General features: G+C 42.4%; 1 protein-coding gene across 1 annotated transcript in view; it reads left to right on the top strand.

Moving 5' to 3' along the window:
- Positions 1 to 21,632, top strand: part of LOC120058665 (anoctamin-7-like) — a 37,267-nt gene extending 15,635 nt beyond the window's left edge. The window contains exons 10-20 of the mRNA XM_039007416.1: positions 976 to 1,113; positions 1,450 to 1,548; positions 1,865 to 1,967; positions 2,323 to 2,434; positions 2,514 to 2,568; positions 2,837 to 2,934; positions 9,116 to 9,252; positions 9,658 to 9,863; positions 10,081 to 10,217; positions 20,870 to 20,960; positions 21,465 to 21,632. Coding sequence (XP_038863344.1) covers positions 976 to 1,113; positions 1,450 to 1,548; positions 1,865 to 1,967; positions 2,323 to 2,434; positions 2,514 to 2,568; positions 2,837 to 2,934; positions 9,116 to 9,252; positions 9,658 to 9,863; positions 10,081 to 10,217; positions 20,870 to 20,960; positions 21,465 to 21,632 — 1,344 coding nt within the window. The remainder of the gene's footprint in view (positions 1 to 975; positions 1,114 to 1,449; positions 1,549 to 1,864; positions 1,968 to 2,322; positions 2,435 to 2,513; positions 2,569 to 2,836; positions 2,935 to 9,115; positions 9,253 to 9,657; positions 9,864 to 10,080; positions 10,218 to 20,869; positions 20,961 to 21,464) is intronic.
- The last annotated feature ends 439 nt before the right edge of the window (positions 21,633 to 22,071 follow it).

Raw genomic sequence — 22,071 nt, 5'->3', positions numbered from 1 at the left:
GAAAGCTGAAAATGTGCCAGTTCTTCCGTGGCCTACATACTCACCAGACATGTCACCCATTGAGCATGTTTGGGATACCTTGGATCGACAAAGTACGACAGCGTGTTCTAGTTCCCACCAATATCCAGAAACTTCACACAGCCATTGAAGAGGAGTGGGACAACATTCCACAGGCCACAATCAACAGCCTGATCAACTGTATGCAAAGGAGATGTCGCGCTGCATGAGAGAAATGGTGGTCACGCCAGATACTGACTGGTTTTCTGATCCACGCCTCTACTTTTTTTTTTTTAAAGGTATCTGTGACGAGCAGATGCATATCTGTATTCACAGTTATGTGAAATCCATAGATTATGGCCTAATTAATTTATTTCATTTGACGGATTTCCTTATATGAACTGCAACTCAGTTAAATCTTTGAAATTGTTGCGTGTTGTGTTTATATTTTTGTTCAGTGTACTGTATGTACTTCAGTCAAAGTCTAAAAGTATTTGTTTTTAAATATACTTATGTATCAAAAGTAAATGTAATTGCTAAAATATACTTAGGAACCAAAAGTATAAATCATTTCACATTCGCAGCATGATTTTCTTGTTTTTTTTAAATTTACGGATAGCCAGGGGCACACTCCGACATGATTTTCAAATGAAACATTTGAGTTTAGTAAGTCCGCCAGATCAGAGATAGTAGGGATGACCAGGGATGTTCTCTTGACAAGTGCGTGAATTGGACCATTTCCCTGTCCTGCTAAGCATTCTAAATGTAACGAGTACTTTTGTGTGTCAGGGAAAATGTATGGAGTAAAAAGTACATTATTTTCTTTGGGAATGTAGTGGAGTAAAAGTCAAAGTTGGCAAAAATATAAATAGTAAAGTACAGATACCCCCAAAAACGACTTAAGTAGTACATTAAAGTATTTTTACTTAAGCACTTTACACCACTGAACATATGTCCCCTATTGGTGCGTGTATCTAGGAGCGTCCGCGGCCTGAGTTTGCGGCCATGGCTCCTTCTATAGAGTACAACCCAGTGACGGGAGTGAAAGAGCCCTACTTCCCAGAGAAGGCCCGGCTGTCCCGCACGCTCACTGGCTCTATGGTCATCATCATCATGGTAAGAAACTGAGTTTTACTCTCTTCGTGTCCTTTGTTCTATGGTTTTTTACGTGGCGGAGTACGTCAGGGGTAGCCAGGTCCCAGATCTGTCACTGACATGACAATAATAATAATAATAATTTCAACTGATATAGAGCTTTTCAAAGAATCTCAAAGCGCTTCAATGACTAAACGAGTTGGCAAAACGTCATACCCTACTGATGAGGAAAAGGCCAGGAAAGGATGCCATTTTAGTGTACTGCATTTGAGACACAAGTGTGTAAATAAGGTGTAGTGGGACTAATAATTGTTGTATTCTCCTCACTCCTCTTTTTTTTTCTACCCCTGTCCCCAGCTGTGTGTGGTTATGATTTTCCTGGTGTCAGTGATTATGTACCGTGGGATAGTGAGTGTGATGATGTACCGCACAGGCAGTTTTGTGCTGCGCACTCAGGTACAGTACAATACTCTCTGCTCTGATAAATAAAGCTGCTGACACTGGATCAGAATACCCTTCAAAACACCTGACAATGGCTGACATCCTGCATTTAGCTAATGCTAGCAGATGCTGTACATTAGCTTGGATTGATACATTATCTTGGATACATTAGCTCAGGTTTTCTCTCTCTCTGTGTGTGTGTGTGTGTGTGTGTGTGTGTGTGTGTGTGTGTGTGTGTGTGTGTGTGTGTGTGTGTGTGTGTGTGTGTGTGTGTGTGTGTGTGTGTGTGTGTGTGTGTGTGTGTGTGTGTGTGTGTGTTTTTCTCCCTCAGGCAGGGAACATTGCTAATATCTCCAGCAGTATGGTGAATCTGGCCCTGATTCTGCTGATGGGGCAGGTCTATACTGTGTTGGCACTGCAGCTCACTAAATGGGGTAAGAACATGACCCTCAGACACCTCTCCCTCTGCTTCAGCCAATACACTTCCACCTAATGCATCTACCCACAGGGAAATCCACTTCCTTGGCCTTAGATTAAGCGTCTACATCAATCACAGTGGCCTAAAATAAAAAACATTGTCTATCAGATAAGTGTGAAGACCATTTAAGCACCAAGTAGTATATTGAAAGTGGTGGTGTCATTACAGTACAGCATATGCATTTGGATACCTGTAAAGTATATTTAATGCATAATATTACCCTCAAAGATTTTTCTCTTACTTTCATGGATTCATATTTGTTTAAAGATTTTTTTATTGTTTGATTTGTTTGTTTTGGGATGTTTGGACAGAGATGCACAGAACACAGACCCAGTACGAAGATGCATTTACCTTCAAGGTGTTTGTATTCCAGTTTGTCAACTTCTACTCCTCTCCCTTCTATGTGGCATTCTTCAAGGGAAGGTGAGAATGGAAGGTAGTGTTTATTGTTAGATGATGCAACAGGTATCTGGCTGGTTTGAAAACCCTATTCTATTGGCAGGTTTGTGGGTTATCCTGGACGCTATGGTACCTTGCTTGGCATGAGAAATGAAGATGTAAGTTTTCAGAAATTACAACCCATTTTGCATACAAAGAGCCATGTTCTCATACAGACATTTTCATGTTACCTGATGTAAGTGTGTACCAGTATATTGATGTTATGCATTTCTGTGTGTGTCTCTACTTTGTGTGTGTGTGTGTGTGTGTGTGTGTGTGTGTGTGTGTGTGTGTGTGTGTGTGTGTGTGTGTGTGTGTGTGTGTGTGTGTGTGTGTGTGTGTGTGTGTGTGTGTGTGTGTGTGTGTGTGTGTGTGTGTGTGTTTCAGTGTGGTCCAGGGGGTTGTCTCATTGAACTGGCTGAGCAGCTCTTCATCATCATGGTGGGGAAACAGCTCATCAGCAATGTTCAGGAGTTTGTCATCCCGTATGTTTCCTTCCTGACTATCCTACTTCTAACTCTGGGGCGAATCCTAACTTCTACTTAAAGATGAACTATGCAGAAATCACTTAATAATTCTATTAATTTCAGTTTATGTGACAAAACAAGCAAGTATAGTGTAGAGCAGTGTAAGGCTGTCAAAGGTACGCCAAATAAAAATGTGATTCACATTAAAATAATAATAATATTTAAAAAATATATATTTTCTTCACATTTTCAAACAGTACATTCATATTTTCCAACATTTGTATTTCCCATACATTTGGGTGAGTTTTTTTCTCTCGTCTGAGTAGCCTTGTTTCACTGCCAAAAATAAAATGAAACCATCTAGTGTTCACGAAATAACAACACAATGTCAAATACAGGTAGCCTAGTCAAATAATTAACATTCAATCACATTAACTGTTACTCTCTCGCAGGAAACGAAACATGACATTTTGAAATATAAGCCACGGCAGTGTTTTGAGCAAGAATAAAGACGACTCTCGAGTAGTAAGACATTTATAAAAGCAACAGATACCATTAATAAGAAGGGTCTAGAAGCGTCTTATATGGTGAGCTACCGAGTGGCCAGGACAGGCAAGCCCCATACTCTTGTGGAGGACTTAATTCTTCCTGCTTAATTCTTTCTTCCTCGCAGATATGGCTGGGACAATGCTGGGGGAAAAGGCTAAAAGAACTATACAGACAATGCCTTCATCAAACAACACTGTTTCATGATGCATCAGTGACATGGCAGGAGATGTTTAGAAACAATTACTGCTTTGCATACAAGCCAGTGAATTATATGTGTTACAGCTGGATGAGTCAACAGATGTGGCAGGCCTGGCACAGCTCCTGGTATATGTCCGTTATGTTTATGGAGGGTCAATTAAGGAAGACATCCTCTTCTGCAAACCACTGGAAACCAGGACAACATGAGAGGATATTTTTAAAGTACTGGACAGCTTTGTGACATCAAATGGACTTTGGTGGTCAAGATGTGTTGGTATCTGTACTAATGGCGCAAAAGCCATGACTGGGAGACATAGTGGAGTGGTAACGCGCGTGCCAGCAGTTGCTCCCGACGCCACAAGAGGATCTTGCTGCCAAGGGAATGCCTGACAGCTTGAAAGATGTTTTGGACACTACAGTGAAAATGGTTAACTTTGTTAAAGCAAGGCTCCTGAACTCTCGTGTATTTTCTGCGTTATACAATGATATGGGCAGTGACCATATAACGCTTTTACAACATACAGAAGTGCGCTGGTTATCAAGGGGCAACGTTTTTTTAAATTGAGAGACAAGCTTAAAGTTTTCTTTACTGACCATAATTTTCACTTGTTTGATCGCTTGCACGATGACGAGTGATGCCTATATGGGTGATGTTTTTTCTCACCTGAATGATCTGAATCTAGGATTACAGGGACTCTCCGCAACTATATTCAATGTGCGGGACAAAATTGAGGCTATGATTAGGAAGTTGGAGCTATTTTCTGTCTGCATTAACAAGGACAACACACAGGTCTTTCCATCATTGTATGATTTTTTGTGTGCAAATGAACTCAAGCTCACGAACAATGTCAAATGTGATATAGCGAAGCACCTGAGTGAGCTGGGTGCACAATTACGCAGGTACTTTCCCGAAACGGACGACACAAACAACTGGATTCGTTATCCCTTTTATCTGAATAAGAGAGTCTTATCAAAATTGCAACAAGCGGTTCTGTGAAAATTGAATTTAATCAGAAGCCACTGCCAGATTTCTGGATAGGGCTTCGCTCAGAGTTTCATCATTGATCTATACATAGAACAGATCAAGAGATTCTTAGACTTGTGTTCAATGCGAATGACAGATCTATAACACACATTTCTATGTTAATTTGATCAATCCGCCCAAAAAGTTACATACTGCAGCTTTATGTCAAATTTTCCATTAGTCTACTATTGACATCAATCCATGACTCAGTGAACATTTGGAAGTTATGATTTTGTCATCCTTTGTATCACTTTTTGGCCATGAAAGTACTATTTATTTGGTAGCACGATCTGCTTTGCTTTAGCCAACCCTCCTGTTGTCCATTCACACACCTTTACTTTTTCCATATTAGGTTGTGTTACAGCCTGAATTTAAAATGGATTACATTTAGATTGTTTTGTCACTGACCTAAGCACAATATCCTATAATGTCAAAATGGAATTATGTTGTTAGACATTTTTACAAATTAATTCAAAATGGAAAGCTGAACTGTCTTGAATCAATAAGTATTCAACGCCTTTGTTATGGCAAGCCTAAATAAGTTCAGGAGTAAATATTTGCTTAACAAGTCACATAATAAGTTGCATGGACTCACTCTGTGTACAATAATAGTGTTTAACATGATTTTTGAATTCCTTCTGTTAAGTTCTGAACAAATAGAGTAAAAACTCAAACGGCTGACAAGAAAAAGCTCAAACCAAGTTTATTCAACCCACTAGGTGCTTTAGTTGCAGACACACATACAAGTCACACAAGCATACTGTATATTTATACTTTCTGACTAGGCAGAGTCACCTTATATGACTAGAATAAAAATCTGTTTATGTTGCTAGGCAAGAACACTCAGTCTGTTCCTCTCATTGGTATTGTCATGGGCGTGTAAGTGTGTGTGTGTGGACTGTAGATAAAGGGTTGTTATAGCGGGCCTCTCTGGCCCCCCTCCCAGAGGTTTCTTCTCTCTTCAACTGTTGACCTTATCTCGAGTTGAGTTCCACATCCCTCCTGGTACTAATTTCCCCGAAACTGGCCTGCCTTATCAGGAACTGACTAGATTGTTGCTCTTTACCTCCTTCCTTAGGAATGTAATATTCAACATTAAGATGTTTTGGAATATTGCCTCTTGTCTCACCCAGTAACTTTCCATACACAAAGTTCCTATTCACCCTTGTAACGTAATCAATAAGTTATAATATGGTGACAGGAATAAGTATATTCCAAGTTAGAATTCAACACTACATAATCTCTGTACCCCAGACATACAATTATCTGTAAGGTCCATCAGTTGAGCAGGGATTTTCAAGCACAGATTCAGCCACAAGACCAGGGAGGTTTTTCAATGCCTCGCAAAGAAGGGCACCTATTGGTAGATAGGTTTTAAAAAATTAAAGCAGACAATTAATATCCCTTTGAGCATGGTGAAGTTATTAATTACACTTTGAATGACGTATCAATACACCCAGTCACTACAAAGATACAGACGTCCTTCCTAACTCCGTTGCCAGAGAGGAAGCAAACTGCTCAGGGATTTCACCATGAGGCCAATGTTGACTTTAAAACAATTACAGAGTTTAATGGCTGTGATAGGATAAAACTGAGGATGGATCAACAACATTGCAAAACATGCATCCTGTTTGCAACAAGGCACTAAAGTAAGTTCTGCAAAAAATGTGGCAAAGACATTTAACTTTTTGTCCTGTATACAAGGTGTTATATTTGGGGCAAACTCAATACAAGACATTACTGAGTACCACTCTCCATATTTTTAAGCATAATATTGGCTGCATCATGTTATAGGTATGCTTGTAATCATTAAGGACTGGGGAGTTTTTCAGGATGAAAAGGAAACGGAATGAAGCTAAGCACAGGGAAAATCCTAGAGGAAAACCTGGTTCAGTTTGCTTTCCACCAGACACTGGGAGATGAATTCACCATTTAGCAAGACAGTATTCTAAAACACAAGGCCAAATCTACGCTGGTGTTGCTTACCAAGAAGACAGTAAACGTTCCTGAGTGGCCGAGGTACAGTTTTGACCTAAATCGGCTTGAAAATCTATAACAAGATCTGAAAATGGTTGTGTGCCAATGATAAAAGAATATACACTGCTCAAAAAAATAAAGGGAACACTTAAACAACACAATGTAACTCCAAGTCAATCACACTTCTGTGAAATCAAACTGTCCACTTAGGAAGCAACACTGATTGACAATAAATTTCACATGCTGTTGTGCAAATGGAATAGACAAAAGGTGGAAATTATAGGCAATTAGCAAGACACCCCCAATAAAGGAGTGGTTCTGCAGGTGGTGACCACAGACCACTTCTCAGTTCCTATGCTTCCTGGCTGATGTTTTGGTCACTTTTGAATGCTGGCGGTGCTTTCACTCTAGTGGTAGCATGAGACGGAGTCTACAACCCACACAAGTGGCTCAGGTAGTGCAGCTCATCCAGGATGGCACATCAATGCGAGCTGTGGCAAGAAGGTTTGCTGTGTCTGTCAGCGTAGTGTCCAGAGCATGGAGGCGCTACCAGGAGACAGGCCAGTACATCAGGAGACGTGGAGGAGGCCGTAGGAGGGCAACAACCCAGCAGCAGGACCGCTACCTCCGCCTTGTGTGTCTTCACTGACATTTTCAACCTCTCCCTGGCTGAGCATGTAATACCAACATGTTTCACGCAGACTACCATAGTCCCTGTGCCCAAGAACACTAAGGTAACCTGCCTAAATGACTCCCGATCTGTAGCACTCACGTCTGTAGCCATGAAGTGCTTTGAAAGGCTGGTAATGGCTCACATCAACACCATTATCCCAGAAACCCTAGACCCACTCCAATCTGCATACCGCCCCAACAGATCCACAGATGATGCAATCTCTATTGCACTCCACACTGTCCTTTCACACCTGGACAAAAGGAACACTTATGTGAGAATGCTATTCATTGACTACAGCTCAGCGTTCAACACCATAATGCCCTCAAAGCTCATCACTAAGCTAAGGACCCTGGGACTAAACACCTCCCTCTGCAACTGGATCCTGGAATTCCTGACGGGCCGCCGAAAGGTGGTAAGGGTAGGCAACAACACATCCGCCATGCTGATCCTCAACACGGGGGCCCCTCAGGGGTGCGTGCTCAGTCCACTCCTGTAATCCCTGTTCACTCATGACTGCATGGCCAGGCACGACTCCAACACCATCATTAAGTTTGCCGATGACAGAAGTGGTAGGCCTGATCACCGACAACAACGAGACAGCCTATAGAGAGGAGGTCAGAGACCTGACCATGGGGTGAAAGGACAACAACCTCTCCCTCAACATGATCAAGACCAAGGAGATGATTGTGGACTACAGGAAAAGGAGGACCGAGCATGCCCCCATTCTCATCAATGGGGCTGTAGTGAAGCAGGCTGAGAGCTTCAAGTTCAACATCACCAACAATCTAACATGGTCCAAGCACACCAAGACAGTCATGAAGAGGGCACGACAAAACCTATTCCCCCTCAGGAGACTGAAAAGATTTGGCATGGGTCCTCAGATCCTCAAAAGGTTCTACAGCTGTCCCATCGATAGCATCCTGACGGGTTGCATCACTGCCTGGTATGGCAACTGCTAAGCCTCCGACCGCAAGGCAGAGGGTAGTGCGTGCAGCCCAGTACATCACTGCGGCCAAGCTTCTTGCCATCCAGGACCTCTATACCAGGCGGTGTCAGAGGAAGGTCCTAAAAATTGTCAAAGACTCCAGCCACCCTAGTCATAGACTGTTCTCTCTGCTACCGCACGGCAAGCGGTACCGGAGCACCAAGTCTAGGCTTCTAAACAGCTTCTACCCTCAAGCCATAAGACTCTTGAACATCTAATCAAATGGCTACCTAGACTATTTGCATTGCCCCCCCCCACTTTTACGCTGCTGCTACTCTCTGTTATTATCTACTATCTACACTTTAATACCTCTACCTACATGTACATATTACCTCAATTACCTCGACTAACCGGTGCCCCCGCACATTGACTCTGTACCGGTACCCCCTGTACTTAGCCTCGCTATTGTTATTTTACTGCTGCTCTTTAATTATTTGTTACTTTTATTTCTTTTTTTTGTTGTATTTTTCTTAAAATGGCATTGTTGGTTAAGGGCTTGTAGGTAAGCATTTCACTGTAAGGTGAAATGTTACATTCGCCGCATAATCGGAGCATGTGACAAATAAAAATTTGATTTGATATTTTAAAATTGAATTTGCATTGTTTCTGTATAATGATATGAACTCTGTGTGGGTGGTACAGTGTGGCTTTAGTATACTGTACTGCAGTATTGGCCCAGCCAGCAAAGGAGCCATGGTGGTGGTGCTGAGAAATGCTCTCTCTATTTGAATTGTTTTTACACTCCTCCTTGCTCATTCTCTCCTCTCTTCTCCTCCTTTCCTCCTCTCCTTAGTAAGGTGAAGGCATGGCAACAGAAGAGGGCGCTGAATAAGGTGCGGGGAACGCAGAAATCCCAGGAGCCTCGGCGGTGGGAGGAGGACTATCAGCTGGTGGAGTGCGAGGGCTTGTTTGAGGAGTACCTCGAGATCGGTAAGACAACAACCACACTCTGAGATTTAGCAGTGGGAGTCATTTTCTGACCAGAATATATTCCTTATGGATTCAGTGGATTTTTATTGCATACAAGCAAATACAATATTTGAAGGCTAAAAGTGAAATGAATTACATAAAGTGTAAATCCATCAAGTTAGTAGAACTCAAAACTCAGGGATTTCACCGTTCAGGGACACAAACAAACAAAGAACAAACACAAATCGGTTTTCATTCATAAAAATTTGTGAATCTTGCTGTATCAATAGTGCATTACTTTTTTGTTCTTTCAAGTGGATATTGTTGGTGTATTGTCAATGCATTACTTTCTTATATTACCCCACCCTTATCCCTCGACTTCCTCAGTAGAGTTGCTAACTTATGACCTTCTCCATCTGTCCACAGTGCTCCAGTTTGGCTTCATCACAATCTTTGTGGCTGCGTTCCCCCTGGCACCGCTCTTCGCCCTACTCAACAACTGGGCCGAGGTGCGCCTGGATGCCCACAAGTTTGTGTGTGAGTACCGGCGGCCTGTGGCCGAGCGCGCTCAGAACATCGGCGTGTGGTTTAACATCCTGGAGGCCCTGTCGCACCTGTCCGTCATCGTCAACGTGAGTCGCACAATGATGCCCTCATCATTACCCGTGTGCTGTTTTTTTTTTTTAAACACCTGGTCTGAAAACATCTGATAAACTTTGATTTTGTAATGTCACTTTAAGCAGTATATTAAAAGGATTCTAATATTATTATGTCAAGTTTTTATAATTTGTGTTCATTTTAATTTACTGTACCATACACAATTATTTTATGTCAATCTACCCCTTTCAGGCTTTCTTGATCGCCTTCACGTCGGATTTCTTACCACGACTGCTCTACCAGTACAAGTTTGACAACGATCTGAACGGATATGTTAATTTCACTCTGGCCTATGCTCCTCCCAGCTACACCAGCCATCCCATGTGCAGGTAATTGTGATCATAAATACACACTGGATATAGTAGATATAGTTTAACTGTTGTACATACTTAAAGGCATAGTTCAGTGAAATGACATGTTTAGATATGTGAGCCCATAGCTTGGCAGCAGTCTATGGAAAAGGAGTGACTGCAATCCACATTTTGGTGTTGTTAAAGGGATAGTGTGCGATTTTTGCAATTAAGCCCTTTATCTACATCAGGGATGGGCAATTTTGATGGGGTGGGGGCCACAAAAAAATCTGAACTCATCTTGAGGGGCCACAGTGGCTCGCGGGTCTGCGTACCCAAATACATCCCCACCTTGCGAGTGTGATTGTGGAGGCCAGGTCATCTGTTGCAGCACTCTCCTTCTTGGTCAAATATCCCTTAAACAGCCTGCAGGTGTGTTTTGGGTCATTGTCCTGTTGAAAAACAAATTATAGTCCCACTAAGTGCAAACCAGATGAGATGGTGTATCGCTGCAGAAGGCTGTGGTAGCCATTCTGGTTAAGTGTGCCTTGATATCTAAATAAATCACAAGAGAGTGTCAACGGCAAAGCACCTCTACATCATCACACCACCTCCTCCATGCTTCAAGGTGGGAACCACACATGCGGAGATCATCCGTTCAACTACTCTGCGTCTCACAAAGGCACGGCAGATGGAACCAAAAATCTCCCATTTTGACTCATCAGACCAAAGGACATATTTCCACCGGTCTAAAGTACATTGCTCATGTTTCTTGGCCCAAGCAAGTTTCTTATTATTATTGGTGTCCTTTAGTAGAGGTTTCTTTGCAGCAATTTGACCATGAAGGTCTGATTCAGTCTCCTCTGAACAGTTGATGTTGAGATATGTCTGTTACTTGAACTCTGTGAAGCATTTATTTGGGCTGCAATCTGAGGGGCAGTTAATTGCCGATTTCTGAGGCTGGTAACTCTAATGAACGTCCTCTGCAGCAGAGGTAACTCTGGGTCTTCCTATCCTGTGGCGGGCCTCATGAGAGCTTGTTTCATCATAGCACATGATTGTATTTGCGACTGCACTTGAAGAAACTTTCAAAGTTCTTGAAATGTTCTGCATTGACTGACCTTCATGTCTTAAAGTAATGATTGACTGTCGTTTCACATTGCTTATTTGAGCTGTTCTTGCCGTAATATTGACTTGCTATTTTACCAAATAGGGCTATCTTCTGTATACCAACCCTACCTTGTCACAACACAACTGATTGGCTCAAACGCATTAAGAAGGAAAGAAATTCCACAAATGAACTTTTAACAAGGCACACCTGTTAATTTAAATGCATTCCAGGTAACTACCTAGAAGGCCAGCATCCCAGAGTTGCCTCTTCACTATTGACGTTGAGACTGGTGTTTTGCGGGTACCATTTAATGAAGCTGCCAGTTGAGGACTTGTGAGGCGTCTGTTTCTCAAACTAGACACTCTAATGTACTTGTCCTCTTGCTCAGTTGTGCACCGGGGCCTCCCACTCCTCTTTCTATTCTGGTTAGAGCCAGTTTGCGCTGTTCTGTGAAGGGAGTAGTACACAGCGTTGTACAAGGTCTTCAGGTTCTTGGCAATTTCTTGCATGGAATAGCCTTCATTTCTCAGAACAAGAATAGACTGACAAGTTTCAGAAGAAAGTTATTTGTTTCTAGCCATTTTGAGCCTGTAATCGAACCCACAATGCTGATGCTCCAGATACTCAACTAGTCTAAAGAAGGCCAGTATTATTGCTTCTTTAATCAGAACCACAGTTTTCAGCTGTGCTAACATAATTGCAAAAGGGGTTTCTAATGATCAATTAGTCTTTTAAAATTATACGCTTGGATTAGCTAACACAGCGTGCCATTGGAACAAAGGAGTGATGGTTGCTGAAAATGGGCCTCTATCTACATAAAAAATCATCAGTTTCCAGCTACAATAGTCATTTACATCATTAACAATGTCTACACAGTATTTATGATCAATTTGATGTTATTTTAATGGACAAAACATTTGCTTTTCTTTCAAAAACAAGGACATTTCTAAGTGACCCCAAACTTTTGAACATATATATGTATGTATGTATGTATGTATGTATGTATGTATGTATGTATGTATGTATGTATGTATGTATGTATGTATGTATGTATGTATGTATGTATGTATGTATGCATGTATGCATGTATGCATGTATGCATGTATGCATGTATGCATGTATGTATGTGTTTGTGTGTGTGTGTGTGTGTGTGTGTGTGTGTGTGTGTGTGTGTGTGTGTATATGTGTATATATATATGTGTATGTGTATATGTACATATATATATATATATGTATATGTGCATATATATGTATGTATATATGTATATATATGTGTATATATGTATGTATATATATGTGTGTGTGTATGTGTATATATATGTGTGTATATATATGTGTATATATATGTATATGTGCATATATATACACTGCTCAAAAAAATAAAGGGAACACTAAAATAACACATCCTAGATCTGAATGAATGAACTATTCTTATTAAATACTTTTTTCTTTACATAGTTGAATGTGCTGACAACAAAATCACACACAAATGATCAATGGAAATCAAATTTATCAACCCATGGAGGTCTGGATTTGGAGTCACACTACAGGCTGATCCAACTTTGATGTAATGTCCTTAAAACAAGTCAAAATGAGGCTCAGTAGTGTGTGTGGCCTCCACGTGCCTGTATGACCTCCCTACAACGCCTGGGCATGCTCCTGATGAGGTGGCGGATGGTCTCTTGAGGGATCTCCTCCCAGACCTGGACTAAAGCATCCGCCAACTCCTGGACAGTCTGTGGTGCAACGTGGTGTTGGTGGATGGAGCGAGACATGATGTCCCAGATGTGCTCAATTGGATTCAGGTCTGGGGAACGGGCGGGCCAGTCCATAGCATCAATGCCTTCCTCTTGCAGGAACTGCTGACACACTCCAGCCACATGAGGTCTAGCATTGTCTTGCATTAGGAGGAACCCAGGGCCAACCGCACCAGCATATGGTCTCACAAGGGGTCTGAGGATCTCATCTCGGTACCTAATGGCAGTCAGGCTACCTCTGGCGAGCACATGGAGAGCTGTGCGGCCCCCCAAAGAAATGCCACCCCACACCATGACTGACCCACCGCCAAACCGGTCATGCTGGAGGATGTTGCAGGCAGCAGAACGTTCTCCACGGCGTCTCCAGACTCTGTCACGTCTGTCACATGTGCTCAGTGTGAACCTGCTTTCATCTGTGAAGAGCACAGGGCGCCAGTGGCGAATTTGCCAATCTTGGTGTTCTCTGGCAAATGCCAAACGTCCTGCACGGTGTTGGGCTGTAAGCACAACCCCCACCTGTGGACATCGGGCCCTCATACCACCCTCATGGAGTCTGTTTCTGACCGTTTGAGCAGACACATGCACATTTGTGGCCTGCTGGAGGTCATTTTGCAGGGCTCTGGCAGTGCTCCTCCTGCTCCTCCTTGCACAAATGCGGAGGTAGCGGTCCTGCTGCTGGGTTGTTGCCCTCCTACGGCCTCCTCCACGTCTCCCGATGTACTGGCCGGTCTCCTGGTAGCGCCTCCATGCTCTGGACACTACGCTGACAGACACAGAAAACCTTCTGGCCACAGCTCCCATTGATGTGCCATCCTGGATGAGCTGCACTACCTGAGCCACTTGTGTGGGTTGTAGACTCCGTCTCATGCTACCACTAGAGTGAAAGCACCGCCAACATTCAAAAGTGACCAAAACATCAGCCACGAAGCATAGGAACTGAGAAGTGGTCTGTGGTCACCACCTGCAGAACCACTCCTTTATTGGGGGTGTCTTGCTAATTGCCTATAATTTCCACCTTTTGTCTATTCCATTTGCACAACAGCATGTGAAATTTATTGTCAATCAGTGTTGCTTCCTAAGTGGACAGTTTGATTTCACAGAAGTGTGATTGACTTGGAGTTACATTGTGTTGTTTAAGTGTTCCCTTTATTTTTTTGAGCACTGTATATATGTGTGTGTGTGTGTGTGTATGTGTATATATATGTGTGTATATATATATATATGTATATGTATACATATATATATATGTGTGTGTGTGTGTGTGTGTGTGTATATATATGTGTGTATATATATATATGTATATGTATTAATATATATATATATGTGTGTGTGTGTGTGTGTGTGTGTGTGTGTGTGTGTGTGTGTGTGTGTGTGTGTGTGTGTGTGTGTGTGTGTGTATATATATATATATATATATATATATATATATATATATATATATATATATATATATATGTATGTATACCGATCCAATAGGGCAGTGTGCAGTATGTTGGCTATATATATATATATATATATATATATATATATATATATATATATATATGTATGTGTGTGTATATATATGTCAAATCAAATTTTATCGGTCACATACACATGGTTAGCAGATATTAATGCGAGTGTAGTGAAATGCTTGTGCTTGTACTTCCGACCATGCAGTAATATCTAACCAGTAATCTAACAATTTCACAACCTCTACCTTATACACACAAGTGTAAAGGAATGAATAAGAATATGTACATATAAATATATGGATGAGCGATGGCCAAACGGCATGGGCAAAATGCAGTAGATAGTATAGAGTACAGTATATACATATGAGATGAGTAATGTAGGGTATGTAAACATTTAATAAAGTGGCATTGTTTAACTTGTGGATAGGGGGCAGCATTTTCACGTTTGGATGAAAAGCTTGCCCAGAGTAAACTGCCTCCTACTCAGTCCCAGATGCTAATATATGCATATTATTATTAGTATTGGATAGAAAACACTCTGAAGTTTCTAAAACTGTTTGAATCATGTCTGTGACTATAACAGAATTTATTTGGCTGGCAAAACCCCGAGGACAAACCATTCAGATTTTTTTTTTTTGAGGTCACTCTCATTTCAATTGGGTTTCATTGGGAATCCAGATTTCTAAGGGACCTTCCTGCAGTTCCTATCGCTTCCACTGGATGTCAACAGTCTTTAGAAATTGGTTGAGGTTTTTCCTTTGAGAAATGAAAAGTAGCCATGTTCAGAATGAGGCTCGAGTGAAGTGTACTGTTTGTTAGAAGTACGTGACCAGAAAGCATGCTACACATTGTTTTCCTCCGGTATTGAACACAGATAATCCCGTCTTCAATTTTATCGATTATTTACGTAAAAAAATACCTAAAGTTGTATTGCAAAAGTAGTTTGAAATGTTTGAACAAAGCTTACAGGTAACTTTTGTAGTCATGTTGAGAGAGTTGGAACCGGCGTTTTTCTGGATCAAACGCGCCAAATAAATTTACATTTTGGATATATATCGACGGAATTAATCAAACAAAAGGACCATTTGTGATGTTTATGGGACATATTGGAGTGCCAACAGAAGAAGCTCGTCAAAGGTAAGGCATGAATTATATCTTTATTTCTGCGCTTTGTGTCGCGCCGGGAGGGTTGAAATATGATGGTCTGTGATTGTTTGCTGGGGTGCTATCCTCAGATAATAGCATTGTTTGCTTTCACCGTAAAGAATTTTTGAATCTGACACGTTGGCTGGATTCACAACAAGTGTAGCTTTAATTTGGTATATTGAATGTGTGATTTCATGAAAGTTTATTTTTTATAGTAATTTGAATTTGGCGCTCTGCATTTTCACTGGATGTTGGCCAGGTGGGATGCTACCGTCCCACATATCCAAGAGAGGTTAAAGTGACTAGTGATACATTTATTACATCCAATTTTTAATTATTAACCTTTCTAGCCCCGGGGTTCCGCTAGCGGAACACCCACAACATTCCACTGAAAAGGCAGCGCGCGAAATTCAAAAATATATTTTTTGAAATATTGAACTTTCACACATTAACAAGTCCAATACAGCAAATGAAAGATAAACATCTTGTTAATCTACCCATGGTGTCCGATTTCAGAAATTCTTTACAGTGAAAGCACAACATATGATTATGTTAGGTCAGAGCCAAGTCAAAAACACACACAGCCATTTTTTCAGCCAACAATAGGAGTTAGAAAAAGCAGAAATATAGTTAAAATGAATCACTAACCTTCGATTATCTTCATCAGATGACCGTCATAGGACATCATGTTATACATGTATTGTGTGTTTTGTTCGATAATGTGCATATATATATCTCAGTTTCAATCTCAGTTTTCTCAATCTCAGTTTACATTGGCGCGTTACGTGCAGTAATGTTTTGATTCCAAAACATCCAGTGATTTTGCAGAAATACTCATAATAAACATTGATAAAAGATGCAAGTGTTATTCACAAAATTAAAGATAAACTTATCCTCTATGCAACCGCTGTGTCAGATTTCAAAATGAACTTTACGGAAAAATAATTATCTGAGAACGGCGCTCAGAGCACAATCCAGCCAAAGAAATAGTCGCCATTTTGGCGTCAACAGAAGCTACAAAAACACTATAAATATGCACTTACCTTCGAATAACTTCATCAGAAGGCACTCCCAGGATTCCCAGTTCGACAGAAATGACTGAAAAGTTCCATAAAGCCCATCATTTAGCCACTTGTTGTTAGCATGTTCAGCCCACGAATCCATTTTCATGACGCACGAGCAATCCCTCCAGACAAAAACTCAAAAAGTTCCGTTACAGGTCGTAAAAACAAGTCAAATGACGTATGCAATCCATATTTAGGATGTGTTTAACATGAATCATCAATAAGGATCCAACCGGAGAATTTCATTGTCTGAAGAAAGAGCATTGGAACGAGAGCACTCTCTCTCGCTCGCGCGCAAAACGAGACTGAGATTTCTGACCACCACTCACTAAAATAGCTCCTTAGAGCCCCTCCTTTATAGTAGAATCATATAACTAAAATCTAAAGACGGTGACATCTAGTGGAAGCCCTAGGAAGTGTTTGCTTATCAATAACTAGAAGGGGTATCATTTGGCACTGTTTTGAAAATCGAGTTCTCACTTCCTGTGTGGAAGTCTTCTCAGGTTTTTGTCTGCCAAATGAGTTCTGTTCTACTTACAGACATAATTCAAACCGTTTTAGAAACTTCAGAGTGTTGTCTATACAATAGTAATAATAATATGCATGTATTACCTTTTGGGGCAGAGTAGGAGGAAATTCCGTTTGGGTACGCAATTCGTTCAAAGTGGAAACACTGCCCCCTGTCCATAACAGGTTTTAAAGTGGCTAGAGATTTGAGTCAGTATGTTGGCAGCAGCTACTCAATGTTCGTGATGGCTGCTTAACAGTCTGATGGCCTTGAGATAGAAGCTGTTTTTAAGTCTCTCGGTCTCAGCTTTGATGCACCTGTACTGACCTCGCCTTCTGGATGATAGCGGGGTGAACAGGCAGTGGCTCGGGTGGTTGTCCTTGATGATCTTTTTGGCCTTCCTGTGACATCGGGTGGTGTAGGTGTCTTGGAGTGCAGGTAGTTTGCCACCGGTGATGCGTTGTGCAGACCTCACTACCCTCTGGAGAGCGCTGCGGTTGTGGGCGGAGCAGTTGGCGTACCAGGCGGTGATACAGCCCGACAGGATGCTCTCGATTCTGCATCTGTAAAATGTTGTGTGTTTTAGGTGACAAGCCAAATTTCTTCAGCCTCCTGAGGTTGAAGAGGCGCTGTTGCGCCTTCTTCACCACGCTGTCTGTGTGGGTGGACCATTTCAGTTTGTCCGTGATGTGTACGCCGAGGAACTTAAAACTTTCCACCTTCTCCACTACTGTCCCGTCGATATGGATAGGGGGGTGCTCCCTCTGCTGTTTCCTGAAGTCCACGATCATCTCCTTTGTTTTGTTGACGTTGAGTGTGAGGTTGTTTTCCTGACACCACAATCCGAGGGCCCTCATCTCCTCCCTGTAGGCCGTCTCGTCGTTGTTGGTAATCAAGCCTACCACTGTAGTGTCGTCTGCAAACTTGATGATTGAGTTGGAGGCGTGCATGGCCACGCAGTCATGGGTGAACAGGGAGTACAGGAGAGGGCTGAGAACGCACCCTTGTTGAGGATCAGCGGGGTGGAGATGTTGTTTCCTACCCTCACCACCTGGGGGTGGCCCATCAGAAATTCCAGGACCCAGTTGCACAGGGCGGGGTCGAAACCCAGGGTCTCGAGCTTAATGACGAGTTTGGAGGGTACTATGGTGTTAAATACTGAGCTGTAGTCGATGAACAGCATTCTTACATAGGTTTCCCTCTTGTCCAGATGGGTTAGAGCAGTGTGATTGCGATTGCGTCGTCTGTGGACCTATTGGGGCGGCAAGGAAATTGGAGTAGGTCTAGGGTGTCAGGTAGAGTGGAGGTGATATGATCCTTGACTAGTCTCTCAAAGCACTTATGATGACGGAAGTGAGTGCTACGGGGCGATAGTCGTTTAGCTCAGCTACCTTAGCTTTCTTGGGAACAGGAACAATGGTGGCCCTCTTGAAGCATGTGGGAACAGCAGATTGTGATAGGGATTGATTGAATATGTCCGTAAACACACCAGCCAGCTGGTCTGCGCATGCTCTGAGGACACAGCTAGGGATTCCGTCTGGGCCGGCAGCCTTGTGAGGGTGAACACGTTTAAACGTTTTACTCATGTTGGCTGCGGTGAAGGAGAGTTCGCAGGTTTTGGTAGCGGGCCGTGTTGGTGGCACTGTATTGTCCTCAAAGCGAGTGAAGAAGTTGTTTAGTTTGTCTGAGAGCAAGACATCGGGGTCCGTGAAGGGGCTGGTTTTCTTTTTGTAGTCCGTGATTGACTGTAGATCCTGCCACATTCCTCTCGTGTCTGAGCCGTTGAATTGCGACTCTACTTTGTCTTTATACTGACGCTTAGCTTGTTTGATTGCCTTGCGGAGGGAATAGCCACACTGTTTGTATTCGGTCATGTTTCCGGTCGCCTTGCCCTGATTAAAAGCAGTGTTTCGTGCTTTCAGTTTTGCGCGAATGCTGCCATCAATCCACGGTTTCTGTTAGGGGATTGTTTTAATAGTCGCTGTTGGTACAACATCACCGATGCACTTGCTAATAAACTCGCTCACCGAATCAGCGTATACATCAATGTTGTTGTTCGACGCTATCCGGAACATATCCCAGTCCACGTGATCAAAGCAATCTTGAACCTGAGCATGCAGTCTTCTCCTCTTCATCTACACTGATTGAAGTAGATTTAACAAGTGACATCAATAAGCTTTCACCTGGATTCACCTGGTCAGTCTGTGTCAGGTGTTCTTCGTGTTTTGTATATAAAATATATTACTTTATTTGTAAAATTTATCTGCAGGCCTACAACAATGGCGTCCCTCGGGGCCTCCAGTTGTCCATGTCATACATGAAAAACGTCGCTGGTGGACGGAGCCAACATGACGGCTGGTTACACAAAGGAAAGGGGGTTGGGTTTGAATGAAAGTGCGGGGAGACTGAGGAACAAAAGGTTCTGTGTCTCTATCGGACCTTAGGATGCTATGCTATCATAAATATAGATTCTTATGCATTCTAAATAACCGCCCATTTGGAAAAGAAAAATGCAATAAATATTTACTCTGAGCTGCGATTCGATCGGTTGGTCGTAGATGGAAGGCCGGGTTGTCCTTTGAATAATGTCTGGTGGTAGAACGAATACGTGGTAGTACCGTCGTTGTGTGGTAAAATGGCTACTTTTCCGTCCTTTCCTAGTCCACGTTTACAGCCGCTGTTGCTAACGCAATGGCTAGGAGATATCACTTCTTTAGTGAATAAAAGTTCAAAGTTCATACCAAGTTGCCATGCTATATGCTCATGCTATATTCTGGTTGGTATAGTCGAAATTCATCCTTTCGGCGTGTAGATCGTCACCTTCACGTTGAGATTCGATGCTAATTTCGTTAGGTTCTTGTCGTTCAACCAGAGCTCACGCTGAGGTTAGCTTAGTTCTGTAGGTGATCTTGTCCTTTTAACGCAGGGACCGCAAGTCCTCACGTCCTTGGAACAGAAAGTTGGATTTTCGTCAACGGGCTTTTATCGTGGTGAAGAGAAGGGCGTGTTTCATAGTTTACAACCAATGTCTGTTCACTTGGGCGGGGCCTCTGAGTGAGCAGAGTTTACTCTATGACAAACCGTTCTCTCATTAAGAAGCTAAAATTACATTTCATCTATTCACAAATAGTTTCATATTTAAACATTTAAATTGCACAACAATTCCATGTGAATCTGATAACTAGAATGTGTAGACTTTCCAAGATACAGTTTATGTCAAACTGTCATTAGTAGTAATGTCTCAGACAACAACTGATCTGACATCATATTCATTAAGTACCAACACATATTTTCAACTGGTTGGATTACCGAAATATGGTTCTGTTTCCCACCTTTTGATGTTACCAGACTCTGGATGTTAACAAAGGCTTTCCAAGAGTCAACTCTATAAAGTAGAGAGAGAGAAAAGGGGAAAGGTATTTATGGGGGTCATTAACCTCCCCCAACAGGCCAACGTCATGACACCTTTAAACTAGCCAACTGCCAACAAATGCTATTAGAATTTTTATACCAAAACTCCATGAAAGTCGAACTCTCCTGTTTTAGCATGTTTTAAATGTCATGCCCAAGTTTGTCCAGTAGAGGGCACAATTGATGTTGACAACCCTGATCTGTTGTTCTTACCCTGACTGTGTTCTCTGTTGTCTGTAGATATAAAGCCTTTAGGGACAACAATGGAAATTACACTCTGATTTACTGGGAACTCCTGGCTGTGAGGTTAGGCTTCATCATCGCTTTTGAGGTACGCAAGGATCTGTCTGTCTGTCTGGTCTGGTCTGGTCTGGTCTGGTCTGGTCTGTCTGTCTGTCTGTCTGTCTGTCTGTCTGTCTGTCTGTCTGTCTGTCTGTCTGTCTGTCTGTCTGTCTGTCTGTCTGTCTGTCTGTCTGTCTGTCTGTCTGTCTGTCTGTCTGTCCTATTCATTACTTGTCTTGTCCTGTTCTTACCCCCTTATCTCCTACCTGTGTATGTTATTGTGTACCTTTGATTATTTGAAGCTTGCTTGCTCCCTACTAATCTTTGCCTCTCAATCCTCACATGGTATTTTACTCTTTAATATTTTATCACCTTAACTCTGTTGATACTGCTCTTCTCAGAATCCCTCTACTTCCACTGACGTTTCTCTGTAATTTCACCCTCGATTCTCTTTTCCATCTCTGTCTCTCTCTCTCTATTCTCTACCTTCCTGTCACCCCTAATGTGTGCTATTTTTCCCTCCCTCCATCCCTCCCTCCCTCCCTCTCTTCAGCATGTGGTGTTCTTTGTCCTGCGAGCGATAGACTGGATGGTGCCGGACGTCCCTGAGTCTCTGGGGCTGAAGGTGAAGAGGGAGCGCTACCTGGCCAAGCAGGCCCTGGCAGACAACCAGGAGGCCCTGTTGGTGAGTCATCGAGGTTCGGCCTCCAGCCAAGGTTAGTGGAACACAGCGATGCTCACACACCCTCACCACACACACACTGCTTTGCTGCACTGAATCATTGTGCTGGTCAGGTCGGTCAGGTCGTTATTGCAAAAGAGAATGTGTTGTAATTTGTCATGACTTACCTGGGTAAATATATGCACAAAACACAGACAGGCACAATCACACAGACAGGCACACTCACACACACCCACTGCAAGCGACCATCGGCCCCACCTCCTCCACTTTCATGCTGTATCATCGACCTACCAAAGAAGCAATGCAAAGTCATCTGCTTGTGATGACTCTTTGATATGTCCTGGATCTCTTAAAAGGCTTCCTTGGCTTGTCTCCTTTCCATCATGACCGATGATAAATGTACACTTAAAACCTCTTATGGCTGCAAGCCCGAGGTCGGTACACCTATGACAACATCCCCCACCCCCCCCACACTGAT

Source organism: Salvelinus namaycush, chromosome 14, assembly GCF_016432855.1.
Source record: "Salvelinus namaycush isolate Seneca chromosome 14, SaNama_1.0, whole genome shotgun sequence".
Taxonomy (NCBI): Eukaryota; Metazoa; Chordata; class Actinopteri; order Salmoniformes; family Salmonidae; genus Salvelinus; species Salvelinus namaycush.
Note: the sequence above shows the minus strand (reverse complement) of the source record. Positions and strands in the feature narration are given on the sequence as shown.